Source organism: Cetorhinus maximus, chromosome 2 (assembly GCF_964194155.1).
Source record: "Cetorhinus maximus chromosome 2, sCetMax3.hap1.1, whole genome shotgun sequence".
Classification (NCBI taxonomy): domain Eukaryota; kingdom Metazoa; phylum Chordata; class Chondrichthyes; order Lamniformes; family Cetorhinidae; genus Cetorhinus; species Cetorhinus maximus.
In genome coordinates this window covers 48,810,942-48,828,937 of record NC_135880.1, presented here as the reverse complement: position 1 = coordinate 48,828,937, position 17,996 = coordinate 48,810,942, and the positions used below count along the sequence as shown (strand labels likewise).

Genomic DNA, 17,996 nt, shown 5'->3' with positions numbered 1-17,996 from the left:
AGTCTGTGACTTTCTCCTTGTTTATTCCCCGTTCCAGGCACAGCCTGTGACTTTCTCCTTGTTTATTCCCCGTTCCAGGTACAGTCTGTGACTTTCTCCTTGTTTATTCCCTGTTCCAGGTACAGTCTGTGACTTTCTCCTTGTTTATTCCCTGTTCCAGATACAGTCTGTGACTTTCTCCCTGTTCCAGATACAGTCTGTGACTTTCTCCCTGTTCCAGGTACAGTCTGTGACTTTCTCCCTGTTCCAGGTACAGTCTGTGACTTTCTCCTTGTTTATTCCCTGTTCCAGGTACAGTCTGTGACTTTCTCCTTGTTTATTCCCCGTTCCAGGTACAGTCTGTGACTTTCTCCTTGTTTATTCCCTGTTCCAGGTACAGTCTGTGACTTTCTCCTTGTTTATTCCCTGTTCCAGGTACAGTCAGTGACTTTCTCCTTGTTTATTCCCTGTTCCAGGTACAGTCTGTGACTTTCTCCTTGTTTATTCCCTGTTCCAGGTACAGTCTGTGACTTTCTCCTTGTTTATTCCCTGTTTCTGGTACAGTCTGTGACTTTCTCCTTGTTTATTCCCTGTTCCAGGTACAGTCTGTGACTTTCTCCTTGTTTATTCCCTGTTCCAGGTACAGTCTGTGACTTTCTCCTTGTTTATTCCCTGTTCCAGGTACATTCTGTGACTTTCTCCTTGTTTATTCCCTGTTCCAGGTACAGTTAGTGACTTTCTCCTTGTTTATTCCCTGTTCCAGGTACAGTCTGTGACTTTCTCCTTGTTTATTCCCTGTTTCTGGTATAGTCTGTGACTTTCTCCTTGTTTATTCCCTGTTCCAGGTACAGTCTGTGACTTTCTCCTTGTTTATTCCCTGTTCCAGGTACAGTCTTTGACTTTCTCCTTGTTTATTCCCTGTTCCTGGTACAGTCTGTGACTTTCTCCTTGTTTATTCCCTGTTCCAGGTACAGTCTGTGACTTTCTCCTTGTTGATTACTGTTCCAGATACAGTCTGTGACTTTCTCCCTGTTCCAGATACAGTCTGTGACTTTCTTCCTGTTCCAAGTACAGTCTGTGACTTTCTCCTTGTTTATTCCCTGTTCCAGGTACAGTCAGTGACTTTCTCCTTGTTTATTCCCTGTTCCTGGTACAGTCTGTGACTTTCTCCTTGTTTATTCCCTGTTCCAGGTACAGTCTGTGACGTTCTCCTTGTTTATTCCCTATTCCTGGTACAGTCAGTGACTTTCTCCTTGTTTATTCCCTGTTCCAGGTACAGTCTGTGACTTTCTCCTTGTTGATTACTGTTCCAGATACAGTCTGTGACTTTCTCCCTATTCCAGATACAGTCTGTGACTTTCTTCCTGTTCCAAGTACAGTCTGTGACTTTCTCCTTGTTTATTCCCTGTTCCAGGTACAGTCAGTGACTTTCTCCTTGTTTATTCCCTGTTCCTGGTACAGTCTGTGACTTTCTCCTTGTTTATTCCCTGTTCCAGGTACAGTCTGTGACGTTCTCCTTGTTTATTCACTGTTCCTGGTACAGTCTGTGACTTTCTCCTTGTTTATTCCCTGTTCCAGGTACAGTCTGTCACTTTCTCCTTGTTTATTCCCTGTTCCAGGTACAGTCTGTGACTTTCTCCTTGTTTATTCCCTGTTCCAGGTACAGTCTGTGACTTTCTCCCTGTTCCAGGTACAGTCTGTGACTTTCTCCTTGTTTATTCCCTGTTCCAGGTACAGTCAGTGACTTTCCCCTTGTTTATTCCCTGTTCCAGGTACAGTCTGTGACTTTCTCCTTGTTTATTCCCTGTTCCAGGTACAGTCTGTGATTTTCTCCTTGTTTATTCCCTGTTCCAGGTACAGTCTGTGACTTTCTCCTTGTTTATTCCCTGTTCCAGGTACAGTCTGTGACTTTCTCCTTGTTTATTCTCTGTTCCAGGTACAGTCCGTGACTTTCTCCTTGTTTATTCCCTGTTCCAGGTACAGTCTGTGACTTTCTCCTTGTTTATTCCCTGTTCCAGATACAGTCTGTGACTTTCTCCCTGTTCCAGATACAGTCTGTGACTTTCTCCCTGTTCCAGGTACAGTCTGTGACTTTCTCCTTGTTTATTCCCTGTTCCAGGTACAGTCTGTGACTTTCTCCTTATTTATTCCCTGTTCCAGGTACAGTCTGTGACTTTCTCCTTGTTTATTCCCTGTTCCTGGTACAGTCAGTGACTTTCTCCTTGTCTATTCCCTGTTCCAGGTACAGTCTGTGACTTTCTCCTTATTTATTCCCTGTTCCTGGTACAGTCAGTGACTTTCTCCTTGTTTATTCCCTGTTCCTGGTACAGTCTGTGACTTTCTCCTTGTTTATTCCCTGTTCCTGGTACAATCAGTGACTTTCTCCTTGTCTATTCCCTGTTCCAGGTACAGTCAGTGATTTTCTCCTCGTTTATTCCCTGTTCCAGGTACAGTCTGTGACTTTCTCCTTGTGTATTCCCTGTTCCTGGTACAGTCCGTGACTTTCTCCTTGTGTATTCCCTGTTCCTGGTACAGTCAGTGACTTTCTCCTTGTTTATTCCCTGTTCCTGGTACAGTCTGTGACTTTCTCCTTGTTTATTCCCTGTTCCTGGTACAGTCAGTGACTTTCTCCTTGTTTATTCCCTGTTCCAGGTACAGTCAGTGATTTTCTCCTTGTTTATTCCCTGTTCCAGGTACAGTCAGTGATTTTCTCCTTGTTTATTCCCTGTTCCTGGTACAGTCAGTGACTTTCTCCTTGTTTATTCCCTGTTCCTGGTACAGTCTGTGACTTTCTCCTTGTTTATTCCCTGTTCCTGGTACAGTCAGTGACTTTCTCCTTGTTTATTCCCTGTTCCTGGTACAGTCAGTGACTTTCTCCTTGTTTATTCCCTGTTCCTGGTACAGTCAGTGACTTTCTCCTTGTTTATTCCCTGTTCCTGGTACAGTCAGTGACTTTCTCCTTGTTTATTCCCTGTTCCAGGTACAGTCAGTGATTTTCTCCTTGTTTATTCCCTGTTCCAGGTACAGTCAGTGACTTTCTCCTTGTTTATTCCCTGTTCCAGGTACAGTCAGTGATTTTCTCCTTGTTTATTCCCTGTTCCAGGTACAGTCAGTGACTTTCTCCTTGTTTATTCCCTGTTCCAGGTACAGTCAGTGATTTTCTCCTTGTTTATTCCCTGTTCCAGGTACAGTCAGTGATTTTCTCCTTGTTTATTCCCTGTTCCAGGTACAGTCAGTTATTTTCTCCCTGTCCCAGGTCCAGTTAACGATTAACTCTGGATTTTGGTCCTGTCAGGGGGGGGGAACGTTTCTGCTGCTCTCTGGACCGGCCGGGTCAGTTTGCGTGCGACACCGGAAGTGAGGAGTCGGCTGGAAGATTCTTGATTTCAGGTAAGACGCCGATTCGATGTTCAGGAAATGTCCATCCGCCATGGGAGGCCGGAGTGGGGTCGGGTCTGACCCTCCCTCCCGGAGGGGAGCAGGGGCCGCCTCCTGACCCAGTCCCAGGACGTTGCTCTGGTGTTGACCCCGTCCTGAGCTCAGGATGGGGTCTGTTCACTGACAATCCCTCCAATTCCCAACCCCTGCAGTAAGGAGCAGCCCGCAGCGCCTGTGCGGGCTCAGACTGACAGGGTAGGTAAGGTAACGTTAGCGCCAGGGTAATGACCACCTCAGAAAACCAGATTATTCCCCTGGCTATCGTGGGACCTCCATCACCAGTAACTTCTTGGCGATCACCTTTGACCAGAAGTTTAACTAGTTCAACAGTATCAACACTTATTGGCTACAAGAGCTGAATCGGGAACTAAGCAATGAGTGCCTCGTGCCTCAAGAAGGTCAGAAGTAGAAGCAGTAGTAGGTCAAGTGCTGGTAAATGGGATTAGGTAGATAGGTGGGTCAGGTGTTTCTCACGTGTCGGTGCAGACTCGATGGGCCGAAGGGCCTCTTCTGCACTCTGATTCTGTGAAAGGAGGACAAAGGGATTGATTAAGAAAGGGAAAATAGGGTACGAGAGTAAGCTTGCGGGGAACATAAAAACTGACTGTAAAAGTTTCTATAGGTATGTGAAGAGAAAAAGATTGGTGAAGACAAATGTAGGTCCCTTACAGTCAGAAACAGGGGAATTTATAATGGGGAACAAAGAAATGGCTGACCAACTAAATACATACTTTGGTTCTGTCTTCACAAAGGAGGACACAAATAACACACCAGAAATGTTGGGGAACACAGGGTTTAGTGAGAGGGAGGAACTGAAAGAAATCAGTGTTGGTAGGGAAATGGTGTTGGAGAAATTGATGGGATTGAAGGCTGATAAATCCCCAGGGCCTGATAATCTACATCCTTGGTGGTCATCTTCCGAATAGTTCCTCCAGATTGGAGGGTAGCTCATGTAACCCCACTAGTTAAAAAGGGAGGTAGAGAGAAAACACAGAATTATATACCAGTCAGCCTGACGTCGGTGGTGGGGAAAATTCTAGAGTCCATTATAAAAGATTTGATAACTGAGCACTTGGAAAACAATGGCAGAATCGGACAGAGTCAGCATGGATTTACGAAAGGGAAATCATGCTTGACAAATCTACTGGAATTTTTTGAGTATGTAACTAGTAGAGTTGATGAGGGGGAGCCAGTGGGTGTGGTTTATTTGGACTTTCAGAAGGCTTTCGACAAAGTTCCACACAAGAGATTATCGTGTAAAATTAAAGTGCATGGTATCGGGATGGATAGAAAACTGTTTGGCAGGCAGGAAACAAAGAGTAGGAATAAATGGGTCTTTTTTCAAATGGCCAGCAGTAACTAGTGGGGTACTTCAGGGATTGGTGCTGGGACTCCAGCTATTCACAATATATATTAATGATTTAGATGAGGGAACTAAATGTAATATCTCCAAATTTGCAGATGTCACAAAGCTGGGTGGGAGGGTGAGCTGTGAGGAGGATGCAGAGATGCTTCAGTGTGATTTGGACAAGCTGAGTGAGTGGGCAAATGCATGGCAGATGCAGTATTATGTGGATAAATGTGAGGTTATCCACTTTGGTGGCAAAAACAGGAAGGCAGATTATTATCTAAATAGCTATAAATTGAGAGAGGGGAATGTGCAACGAGACCTGGGTGTCCTCATACACCAGTCGCTGAAGGTAAGAATGCAGGTGCAACAGGCGGTAAAGAAGATAAATGGTATGTTGGCCTTCATAGCGAGAGGATTCAAGTACAGGAGCAGGGATGTCTTGCTGCAATTATACAGGGTCTTGTAGAGACCACACCTGGAATATTGTGTGCAGTTTTGGTCTCCTTATCTGAGGAAGGATGTTTTTGCTATAGAGGGAGTGCAGCGAAGGTTTACCCGACTGATTCCTGGGATGGCAGGACTGACATATGAGGAGAGGTTGAGTCGGTTAGGATTATATTTGCTGGAGTTCAGAAGAATGAGAGGGGATCTCATAGAAACCCATAAAATTCTAACAGAACTAGACAGGGTAGATGCAGGAAGGATGTTCCCGATGGTGGGAGAGTCCCGAACCAGGGGTTACAGTCTGAGGATACAGGGTAAACCATTTAGGACTGAGATGAGGAGAAATTTCTTCACCCAGAGAGTTGTGAGACTGTGGAATTCGCTACCACAGAAAGTAGTTGAGGCCAAAACATTGTATGTTTTCAAGAAGGAGTTAGAGATAGTTCTTGGGGCAAAAGGGATCAAAAGATATAGGGAGAAAGCTGGAGCAGGCTATTGAGTTGGATGATCAGCCATGCTCATGATGAATGGCGGAGCAGGCTCGAAGGGCCTACTCCTGCTCCTATTTTCTATGTCATCAAAAAAAAATTGCCATTTTTTTTGTCACAATCGTCCCAAGTACAAATGATGGAATATTGTGTCTTTCTAACAATTATTTATTATTTATTCCTGTATATCCTGACCTACAGTCTAGCTACTGTTAGGGGACCTTTATAGTACTCCCACAAGTGACTTCCTACCATTACTATCTCTACCTGTAACTCTACCTCATCCAAATGGCCACCCTGAGCCCAGGTAGCATCAGCAAACGAATAAAACATGGAGACAAAGGAACACTTGACCCTATAGAGGTTCCATCACTTCTGGATTGCTAGATGTCCCCAGTTATTGCCAAAAGAATTTCTGACTAGAGTTTTATGAGGACAAACCTCTAAGATGTTCATTTTTACCAGAAACCCATATCAAGACCTTTTTTATTGTGACTGAATAAGTCAAATTCTGTTTTTATCATTCTCTTGCACAGTGTAATTGTTGTGCTAAAACGTTATGCCTCTTATTTTCATTAAATATTCTCTTACTCTGCATTGTTACAGAAAGAATACAATGACACGTTGGGCTCGTGCTAACAACATCCACAAAAAGAAGCTCCTGGAAGCTACACCATGGAGTCAGATGAAACAGAATGGTGATAATGGCCTGAAAAGGGCAAAACCAAAAAACGGTCGGGTTAAAAAACAGCCGGCCAGAGATTATAAGAAGCCGGAAAAATTCAAACGTAAAGAAAGCGAATGGTACCACAAGAAAGAAGAGTATCAGAGTGAAGATGTTAATGGCTTCATGGATTACCTGAAAGAAACAGGCCAGGTTCTCCATAGAGGAACAGTAGTGTCAGCGGACAGTGAAAAAGTTGATGCAGCACTAGCTCTGAAGAAAGACCAGAGACGGGAGCACAGAAGGTTGAAGAGGCAAATGCAAAAGAAAAATACCATGGTAATTTTCAAATGTTGTTCATTCAACTTGAAATAGCCTTAGAGATTGTAGATACAAGTGTCTCTAAATCTTTATCCAGACTAGTATTTAAGGTAGAGAATTGTGACAACTCAAAAATATAGTTTACCCTTTTCAGCTCTCCTATGTCCATAGAAGTTCTCACATAGGCAAGACTAATGTGCCAGTTTAATCACAACAACTGTGTATAGCATATTAAAGCAGAATTCACAGACTTATGAAGTGACCTTCATACATGATTTTAAAAATGGTATCTTTTATCTTTCTCCTGTCCTTTCAAATGTTTTAAAATACACCTTTTTTCAAAATTTTGGGCAGAGCATTGCTGGGTTTTCAAAAATTGAAAATGACTGGAAATCTCTAACCAGAAAAAATTACTTAAATGCAAAATACTTGTTGTCTATAATAAAACATAAATATTCAATGGGCTAAATAATGCACAAGTGCTATAGTTATCAAGGTATTGTTATATTGAACCAATTCAGCAACACTTCAGGTCCTCAAACTGAGATCAGAAACTCCTGGTGAATTGCAAATACAAACCCATATTGTACAAGTCAACAATGTAGTGGGAAAAGATTTGTGATAATGTGACTTCTAAAGCATATAATGTGTTGAAAGTTGATAGCCTTGGTTTCAGAAGGAACCAGAAAAGAGTACTGAATGCAGCGAGAAGCCATAAGCAAACTTAACAGTTCATGGCTTCTAACCTTAATAATTTAAGTTACTCACCTTTTATCAGTTGTGTATGAGAAATTCTTGCAGTCTGTAATAACATCTTGATTAGACCTCCCAAGACACACACAATTTAAATCCAACAAATTACACTGTCTAAACGATTCTGACATCCTGCAAGCAACTCCAACACGAGTAAACATGCTGACATCTGCGTTGGCATCCCTCAAACTAAGCATGTAAGTAAGTTAGTTGTGAATAGTTATTCATGCAATGTGGAAAATGGTGAAATTAACTGTAAGAAAAAGTATAAAATCATCGAGTTTCTAGGCAATGAATTTTTCTCGGGAGACATAGACAAATGGCCAAGTCTAAAATGCAGGACACCACCAAGACTGAAATAAAGTGAGAGGTGAGGTAAATTAAGCAGTTATGGTCAGGGGACACAAAACTTGCGAATTCAAAAAAGAACTGATGCTTATGAGATGAAAGGCAGACTGAACAGATGGTAAGGAGCTCTATAGTTTAAAGGACCTTGGAAAGAATTCACAGGTTTTGTGCTTTGCTGGCCAGGCTGGCATTTATTGCCCATCCCTAACTGTACAACTGAGTGGCTTGCAGGTCCCTTCGGAGGACAGTTAAGAGTCAATTGCATTGCTGCGGATCTGGATTCACATATAGGCCAGACCAGCAGGTTTCCTTCCCCAAAGAGGACTAGTAAACCAGATGGGGTTTTTCAATAATCTGGGAGCTTCATGATCACCATTACTGATAACGTAAGAATATAAGAAATAGGAGCAGAAGTAGATCATATGGCATCACAAGCTTACTCTATCATTTAACACTTTCATGCTTGTTCTTTTGTCTCAACTCCACTTTCCTGCCCACTCCCTATGTCCCTTGATCCCTGAGTGATCAAAAATCTATCTATCCCAACCTTGAAATATACTCCATGATGGAGCATCCACAACCCTCTGGGATAGACAATTCCAAATATTCACAACCTTCTGAGTGAAGAAATTTCTCATCATCATCAGTCCGAAATGATACTTTTTTTTTTCCAGATTTATTTAATTAATTGAATTGAAATTCCCAGCTGACATGGTGAAGCTTGAACTCCCATCTCTGGACCCTTAGTCAAGGGCTCTGGATTACTGGTCCAGTTACATAACTACTATGCTACTCTACCCACTATGGTAAAAGAAAGTGCCATGAGTGTTAATTTTAACACTGTAAGGATAGAAAGAACAGGAAGAAATCACAGGTTAATTTATTTGCAGTTTAGGAAATATGGAGTGCCGGCAGTCTTTCAAGTCTTTCGCTATGCTGTTTTATACTCATAATTTTGTATGTGGCTTACCCCATTACTATACATTTGTATTGAAAACATCTTCAGGATTGAGAAGTGTTCAGTGAAGCAATGCTTTTACATTAGACTTTACCTACTTGTAAAAGGAAACTTCTACAAATAGCTTTTGTTCTCAATTACCTGTTTTTAGCTGTTAGAATGTGGGTATCATGATTCGGAAAAATTGTTCAATTTGGGGAAAAACTTGAAAATTCCTTTAAATATATGCTTCTGCAATTTATTTTATAACTAAATGAAATAACCTTTAAAATCTATGCATTTCGGAATATCTCCATATCTAAGAGTCTCCATTGAATTCAGTAGAAGATAGTTTGATCTGAAGGTTACACACTGAAGTATTCTTTTAAGTTTTAACTTTTGTAATAAGCAATATTTAACCCAAAGTATGTTCTACTTGATTTACTTCAGTGCATTCCCTAGATACACTTTTGCTGTACAGGCGCATTTAAAAAAAAATAATTGATTTAGATTCCCATGGGATATAGTGCAACTGAGAACATATAATACCTTTATTCTCATTCAGCACTAGCCTAACCTGGGCCAGTCTTCCTCTAAGGTTTTCCCCATACTGACCCTGAACTTGCATCTTTCTGTGGTTTCATATCCTCTCTGGGCTTATCTTGTCCAATAGACCACCTCCTGCTCCCTCGACCCTATTCCCACTAAACTTCCCACTAGTACATGCAAAAATACTTCACTTGCTGGTTCCTGTGTTAGTTAATATCATTACTGGTTCCCTCTCCTCAGCTGCTGTAAACCTCTCCTTAAAGTCTGTTGTCGTCATCCCGTTCCTAACAAATTCAACTCTTTACTTGCAAACTGCAACCCCCACCCCATCTTCAACTTCCCTTTCTTCTCCAAATTCCTTGAATGTGTTGTTGACTCCTAAATTTGTGCCCATCTTTCCCGGAACTCCATATTTAAATCCCTCCTATCAGGTTTCTGCCCTATCTAAACAGCTCTGATCAAAATCACAAATGACATCTTATGTGACTGTGGCAAAGGTAAACTATCATGGCTGATCCTTTATCTCAATGCCATACTCCAGCTCTCTCCCCTTAGCTCTTGATGCCTTTAGTGTTTAGAAATCTGTCCATTTCCTCCTTAAATATATTCAGTGACTTGATCTTCACAGCCTTCTGTGGTAGAGAATTCCATAGGTTCACCACCCTCTGAGTGAAGAAATTTCTCCTCATCTCAGTCCTGAATGGCCTACCCTGTATCTTCAGACTGTGACCCCTTGTTCTAGACCCCCACCACCCCCAGCCAGGGGAAACATCATCCCTGCATCCAGTCTGTCCATCCCTGTCAGAATTTTATATGTTTTATTGAGATCCCCCCTCATTCTTCTAAACTCCAGTGAATATAGGTCTAGTTGACCCGATCTCTTCTCATATGACAGTCCTGCCATCCTAGGAATCAATCTGGTGAACTTTCACTGCACTCCCTCTATGGCAAGTATATCCTTTCTTAGGTGAAGAGACTAAAACTGCACATAATACTCCAGGTGTGGTCTCACCAAGGCCCTGTACAGCTTCGGCTGTGTGAGACTCCTCTCACCTGGGGTCCTTCTTTTCTAATCAGTCATAGCCAGAGAATCATCCGTAATGGCTCTCTTTTTGCTCCTGCACCATTACCTCTCATGACCCAAGGTTCTATTTTATGGCCCCCTTGTACTCTGCTGCCTGTGTCCTAACTCAGACCAGGTCCTGTTCACCTGTCACTTCTGTGCTCACTGACCTACATTGGCCACTGGTTAAGCAACACCTCGATTTTAAAATTCACAACTTTGTCTTCAAATCCCTCCATGGCCTCACCCCACCCCCTCATCTTTGTAATATCCTCTGAGATATCTGCTGTCCTCCCATTCTGACCTCTTTAGCATTCCCAATTTTAATCACTCTAGCATTTGTAACAGTGCCTTCAGCTGCAAATGCCAAAAGCTCTGGAATTCCCTCCCTAAACCTCTCTGCCTCTCCTATTCTCTTTCCTCCATTAAGACGCTGCCTAAAACTTAGGAGAGAATTTTACCCCCATCGAGGGGGTTATGCGCGGGAGGGCACGGACCCGATTGGTGCCCCTGATCGGGTCCGCGCCACCATTTTACATGGGCGGGCCAATTAAGACCCTCCCAGCGTGACACACACCTGGAAGAGCTGTGCGCTCCCTGTGCAGGCGAGGAGGGGTTCCCTGAGTCGGGAGTGCAATACGCGCGAAAGAGCGCAGAAATCTCTCTGAGGCACAGAGGCACCTTTGCCTGCCCGCCAACCTTAAGGTTGGACGGGCAGCTTTCTCAACAGGCTTAATTAGTTAATTAATGACCTTAACAGGCCTTTGACAGTTGGCTGTGCGCCAGCCGAACTGAAAATCTAAATGACGCGCGGTGACGTCGGGACGCACGCCTGACATCACCCCTCGTCATTTTACACCTCGGCGAGTGGGACCCGCCCCTGCTTGCTGAGGCGACGATTCAGCCCTTAGTTTTTTTGCCAAGCTTTTGATCATCAGCCCTAATGTCTTTCTCTGTGGCCTGGTGATAAATGTGTTGATCACGCTCCTGTTAAGCACCTTGGCACTGCTTAAATACAAATTGTTGTTGTTGATCTAAATTCAGTTTAGATGCAGTATAAGGTCTTGGAATACTGTACCAATTTAAACTGTTGAACTATGGATCTTCATAAAGGTGAATTTTACATTTTGTCGTCTTGTTTTAGAATGGTTTTATTTATGATTAAATGTCATATATATTCCTCAAAACCTATAAGGTTCTTGAAGCATTGAGGCCAAGTGTTGATAGTTTAATTATGCATTCGGTACATGCAAAAATACACTTAAAATATAGTATTTACAACCACACCTTATGGCTGGGGACTCGAATGTTTTATAGTTCTGAGCTCAGTATTTAGCTTGATCAAACTCTCTGAATCTGAATCCTCCTTACAAATTGCCACTTTTTATACAACTTGCTTATCCTTCCTACCTGACCCTCAGGATGGCTCCACATTCATAGTTACATCAAATATATCAATACTCAGTTAATCAGCTTTCTTACGTTGAATTAAAGAAATCAGTCTAACTCTTAATTTCAGTTATCATATCATGTTATAATTCTGTCTTTGCTTATGTAGTAATCCACTGATTTGATTTTAGGTGCTGAATAGATATTGATCCAGATTTTTGCTGGAGTGGGGAGTTTCGTAGGTATCACATTAGACTTACTCCTGAACATTTAAGTTTTAAAAAATTTTGCCCACAAAATTGTCCGAAGTGATAACAAGGCAGCAAGGAAAACAGGACATCTGGGACTTTGATGAACAAAAGGGCAAACAGTGTATCTCCTTGACTAATAAAGTTGAAGGATTAAGAAATAAACAAGAACTGAGAAGCAGGTTAAATTAGAATGGGTGAATTTAATGTTATATCAGGTACAGGAAGAGAGGGAAAAATGATTGGATTGAGAGGATAAAAAGAGATAAAGTAAAGTAAGATTTTTCTTTTAATTGACATTTTAAACATCAATAATTTACAAACTGAAGGAATGAGACTCTAAACTTGTAATCATTTATTTTCTGTACAATGGTTTTTTTTGGTAGTCATGGATAAAATCACATTGTTAAAAGATACGTATACTGATGATTACTAAGCTTAACTTTCTTTGGGGAGTTTGATGGGCACTTAATGTGCAAATACAGCAACATCATTAAAATAAGTGTAAGATGTCATTTTCGCAAAGCTAATGGTGGAGTGACAAAAACTGGCCAGCAAGATTGTGGCAATTTGCAACTCATGGGTGTCTTCCTCACTACAAATTGTTGACTGATTTGAACATTAATAATTGCATGCATCTTTCAGCCATTACTTCTTTCAGCAAATTCTGGCCCAATGTTTTACACAGATGTTCTGCCCGTGCAACTGCAGATCACTGCTATTGTGATTGACCTGAATGAAAATAACTCAATCTTCAAAACATTTTTATGTCACATTCCCTTTTTCTCCCCCACGTTCTGAAGTTAGTAACTGAAGTTATAACTATTAGGAGAGATGAATCAAGCTCTTTTCAATCAAGACCGAATAGAGGTCTTTAAAATTATAAAGAGTTTAATGGAGAATATGTGCCCTTGCCCAAAAACTAGGGAACATAAATATAAAGTAGTCACTAATAACCCCAATAAAGAATCTATGAGGAACTTTGTCACCCAGAGTGGTGAGAATGTGGAACTTATGACACGGAATAGTTGAGGTAAATAGATTTTATATAAGTACATGGGGAAGAAAAGAATAGAAGGATATGTTGACGGGGTTACATGAAGTAAGCTGGGAGGAGGCTCGTGCGGAGAGATCAGTTGGGCCGGATTACCTGTTTCTGTGTTGTAAATTCTATTAACCCTTTCTTACCTGTAGCCTCTTATTAACCTTTCTCTTAAGCAAGTAGTGATTTCTTCCTAGAATCCACTGGTACTGTAAGGGCCAATCTCAGTTCAAACTTTCAATGGGCATTTTAGGATATACAGTTTAAGAATCATACTTCTCTATTTAATTAATGCAAATGGAAAATACTGCAATTTAAAAACAAATCGATAATGGCATTATATTAGCACACCTCAAGTCAGTCTGCTTAACCTTTTCTTTGCACTGTTTGCACTATAATTTTTTTTTTGAAAAATGAACACTTTTGCACATAAATCACAAGGAGCAGATATCCAATGTTAGAGCAAATCCACATAAATCCATAATCAGTACCATGGGAAGTTAACTAATATTAAAATGAAAATTCCCTCATAGAACTCCTTGACTTCAACTACATTTCTCAATGTGGTCGTAGCTGAGATGGAATTTGGTACATGGGGAATCTGCTGCTCTGTCAATATCCCACTCCTTTGGAGTACAAATTGATGGTACACTAAACCATTGCATCATCATCAAAGATTGATACAATGAATGTAAATATATATATATAAGAAAAATGATACCATAACATGCAGACATTGTTAATTATCAAAAGCAATGTGGTTTTATTATCCAACGATAATGTTGTAATAATTGCCATTTAAATCAGTGTTCAATCTGCCTACTCAATTCAGCCTGCTCAGTAATATAAGATATTGTAATTATTTTAATGACGTTTATCAGTAGGACAGCAATACTGGTGTCTCAGTTTAAATTGCGGAAGAGTAAAGCATTTGTATTTAACAGTGCATTTTGGACATTATGACATACTGGAGGTGAGATAAAACTATATTTTTGAATTGTGACGCAAGTGTAAGAATTACTGCTCCATAAAACATAAGTGAGAGTCATGGGCAGCTATGCTTCTTTTGTATTGCAGAAAACATTCAGTGCTGAGTGGATTAATAATTGCAGTTGAATGATGGATTAATAATTGCAGTTGAATGAACCATGCTGACATTTTTGTTTCTCTTCTCTCCTTGTAAAGATATGTTTCCACTGCAGAAAAGCAGGGCATGGGATGGAACAATGTCCAGAAATGGACAGAGATGAAGAAGAGATGGGAAGTGGTATCTGTTACCGATGTGGCTCCACAGAACACGAGATCCAGAAATGCAGAGCAAAAGTTGACCCTGCTCTAGGTAAAACTGAGCATAGAACCTCACATATAAGTGGATACACCCACTTTAAAGAGACAGCCCTTTCAGAAGTAGTTTCTTGAATTATTTCTGTGGATCTGGTGCACTCCTTTAACAGAATAGCCAAGTCCTGTTATCTAGTTAAGCAGGACAGCTGATGTTTCGTCAGTTGACAGCACAGTAGCCGTGCAACAACTCTTGTTCGTGTGCCAATGGAACAGTTGAGTCACATGGCTGAATGAAATGCTGGTAGACTAAGGGGATCACAAAAAGACATGTTTGTGCAGCTTCTCTTGAGCGGGCAATCACTTAATCCAGCTAAATCTGTTTCCATTGAGGTACCCTGATCAAATGTTTTTATACATATTGTCCCTGTCCTTGTCCCTGCAGAGCCATGTATTATTTATTAATCTTTGTGTTAATCAATTTGATTTAACATGTCTTTGATTATTTTGTACCATTATCTAAGTGTAGACAGCATACTGAATACCCATGGATAATTAGCTTGAAAGAACTATTTGGTACTGCTGGAAATTGAAAATAAATGTTAAATAGCGGATTTAAAATAGCTTTTCCTTCACCATTTTTTCTCCTCCTCCTCCTCTCTTGATAGCACTGACTCATGCTGGCATATGACTCCCTGAGTGCCAGTCACTATCCTGTATTTTACCTCAACAGTTACTCTTTACTATGAGCTTAGGCATTGAATGCTGCAGGTCTATGTGACCATGAAGGAGCAACCAAACCAAACCTGTCCTCATCCAATGTTGACATGTGGATCCAGCGGGCTCCAGAAATTAACCATCAGGAGCTGGAATGCTGGTTGTTATGTCCCAGCCTGTGAAGAAGGTACTGAGATCAGTTGTAGAATCCTACATACCACACAAGATGAAATCAGCTTGTTGAACAAAGAACGGCTATGGAACCTGAGACATACAAACATACAAATTAGGAGCAGGAATAGGCCATTCAGCCCCTCGAGCCTGCTCCGCCATGCGTTAAGATCATGGCTGACTTGATTGTGGCCTCAACTCCACGTTCCCACCTACCCCCAATTTCCTTTCATATCCTTGTTAGTCAAGAATCTATCAACCTTTGCCTTAAAAATATTCAATATATAAAAATACTCCGCCATTCTCTGGGAAAGAAAGTTCCAAAGACTCTCAACCCTCTGCAAGAAAAAATTCTCCTCATCTCCATCTTAAATAGGCAACCCCTTATTTTAAAACAGTGGCCCCTAGTTCTAGTCCCTCCCACAGGGAGAAACATCCTTTCAGCATCCACCTTGTCAAACCCCCTTAGGAGCTTATATGTTTCAATAAGATGACCTCTCATTCTTCTGAACTCCAATGGATACAGGCCCAGCTTGTTCAACCTTTCCTCATAAGATAAGTCCCCCATCCCAGGTATCAGTTGAGTGAACCTCTGAACGGCTTCAAATGCATTTATATCCTTTCTTAAATAAGAAGATCAAAACTGTACACAATACTCCAGATGTGGTCTCACCAACACCCTGTCCAACTGCATGTAAAACTTGCTTACTTCTGTACTCCATTCCCCTTGCAATAAACACCAACATTCCATTTGCCTTCCTAATCATTTACTGTACCCGCACACTAACTTTTTGTGATTCATGTACCAGGACATTCAGATCCCTCTGTACTGTAGAGTTCTGCAATCTCTCTCCATTTAAATAACATACTGCTTTTCTATTCTTCCTGCCAAAGTGGACAATTTGCATTTTCCTACATGATAGTTCATCTGCCAAATTTTTGCCCACTCACTTAATCTATCTATGTCCTTTTTTTCAAGCTCCTTATGACCTCTTCACAACTTACTTTCCTACCTATCTTTATGTCATCAGCAAATTTAGCAACCATACATTCGATCCCTTCATCCAAGTCATTGAATGTAACATAAGAAATAGGAGCAGGAGTAGAGCACACAGCCCACCGAGCCTACTCCTCCATTCAATACAGTCATGGCTGATCTTGGGTTTCAACTCTATTTTCCTGCTCCCTAGGCCTTTTAATTCCCTGAGGGACCAAAAATCTGTCTATCCCAGCCTTAAATGTGTTCAAAGATGGAGCATCCACAACCCTCTGGGCTGGAGAATTCCAAAGGTTCACAACCCTTTGAGTGAAGAAATTTTTCCTCATCTCAATCTTAAATGATTGGCCCCTTATCCTGGGATGGTGCGCCCTCTGTTCTAGATTACCTGACCGGTGGAAATAATCTCTCATAGTCCACCATATCAAGCCCTTTCATAATTTTGTAGGTTTCAATGAGATCACCTCTCATTCTTCTAAACTGCAGAGAATATAAGCCCAAGTTACTTAGCCTCTCATCATAGGATATCCCCTCATCCCAGGGACCAACTTAGTGAATGTTCACTGTACTGCCCCCAGTGCAAGTATATCCTTTCTTAAATGTAGAGACCAAAACTGCACACACAACTCCAGATGCAGTCTCACCAAAACCCTGTAATGCTGTAGCAAGACTTCTTTATTCTTGTACTCCAAGCCTCTTGCAATAAAGGCCAGCATGCCATTTGCCTTCCAAATTAATTGATGCACCAGCATGCTACACTTTCAGGTTTCTCACCTTTTAAAAAATATTCTGCTTTTTTATTCTTACAACCAAAATGAATAACTTCAAACTGCCCCTCACTATACTCCATCTGCCATCTTGTTGCCCATTCACCGAACCTGTCTATGTCTCCTTGTAGCCTCTCTGTGTCCTCCCCACAGCTTGCCTTTCCACGTGGCTTGGTATCATTGACAAACTTAGATATATTACTCTCTGTCTCTTCATCAAAGTCATTGGGCCTGAACTTCTATGGAATGGCATCCAGAGTCTGATTGCCACTCCGCTCCTACTTTTTTACCTGAAATTATTTTTGATCCCATCTCGCTTGACCTTCTGACTCAGGGCGAGTGAGATCTGCAGCGTGACACTGGGGCCTAGCATCGAAGGCAGCTCAGTCAGATATACGGAGGCCACGTCCCCTTTTTACAGCACTAGCTCCTGTGGGGAGGTCGGTGTAGGTCTGTTCAATACTTGCACAGAAATTGGAAGTGGTTTTAATCCTTCTAACTATCTCTGGGTAACTATTGATGTAACACAGTCGGAACCATCTGAAGTTTGCAATTTAAATCACACTTTCACAGGGCAATTGTCCGAGGGAAGTTTGCACTTAATCTATCTAGATCCTTACCTGGGAACTTCCAGGGGAGTTGCGGGGGTGGGTATGGGTTCCTCAGTGCATCTTTGGGATACCCTCCAGTTTCACTGTCCTGGAGCTCGGACGTTACGGCCCATTAATGTAAATTGTAAATAGCTAATGCCCCAGCATTGATTCTTGTGGCGCTCCATGAGTCGCTGCCTGCCAACTTGAACATGCCCTGTTTATGCCCACTCTGTTTTCTATCTGTTAACCAATCCTCTATCCATGCTAATCTATTACCCCAACTCCACGAGCCCTTATTTTGCCTATTTACCTTTTGTGCTGCACTTTATCGAATGCCTTTTGGAAATCCAGCTATACCACATCTACTGGTTCCCCTTTATCTGCCCTACTAGTTACATCCTCAAAAAACTCTAATAAATTTGTTAAATAGGGTTTCCCTTTAGTAAAACCATGTTG

General features: G+C 41.4%; 1 protein-coding gene across 3 annotated transcripts in view; it reads left to right on the top strand.

The window, feature by feature from the left end:
* The first annotated feature begins 3,254 nt into the window (after window positions 1–3,254).
* The window catches only part of zcchc9 (zinc finger, CCHC domain containing 9), a 37,158-nt gene continuing 22,416 nt past the window's right edge, over window positions 3,255–17,996 (top strand). Inside the window, exons 1-3 of one of the 3 annotated variants that reach the window (XM_078564589.1) lie at window positions 3,255–3,369; window positions 6,307–6,703; window positions 14,200–14,353. In XM_078564589.1, the coding sequence (XP_078420715.1) occupies window positions 6,317–6,703; window positions 14,200–14,353 (541 nt within the window). In that variant the 5' untranslated portion in view covers window positions 3,255–3,369; window positions 6,307–6,316. Of the gene's footprint in view, window positions 3,617–6,306; window positions 6,704–14,199; window positions 14,354–17,996 lie in introns of all 3 variants that reach the window. The other 2 variants (XM_078564603.1, XM_078564596.1) reach the window with 2 other exon arrangements.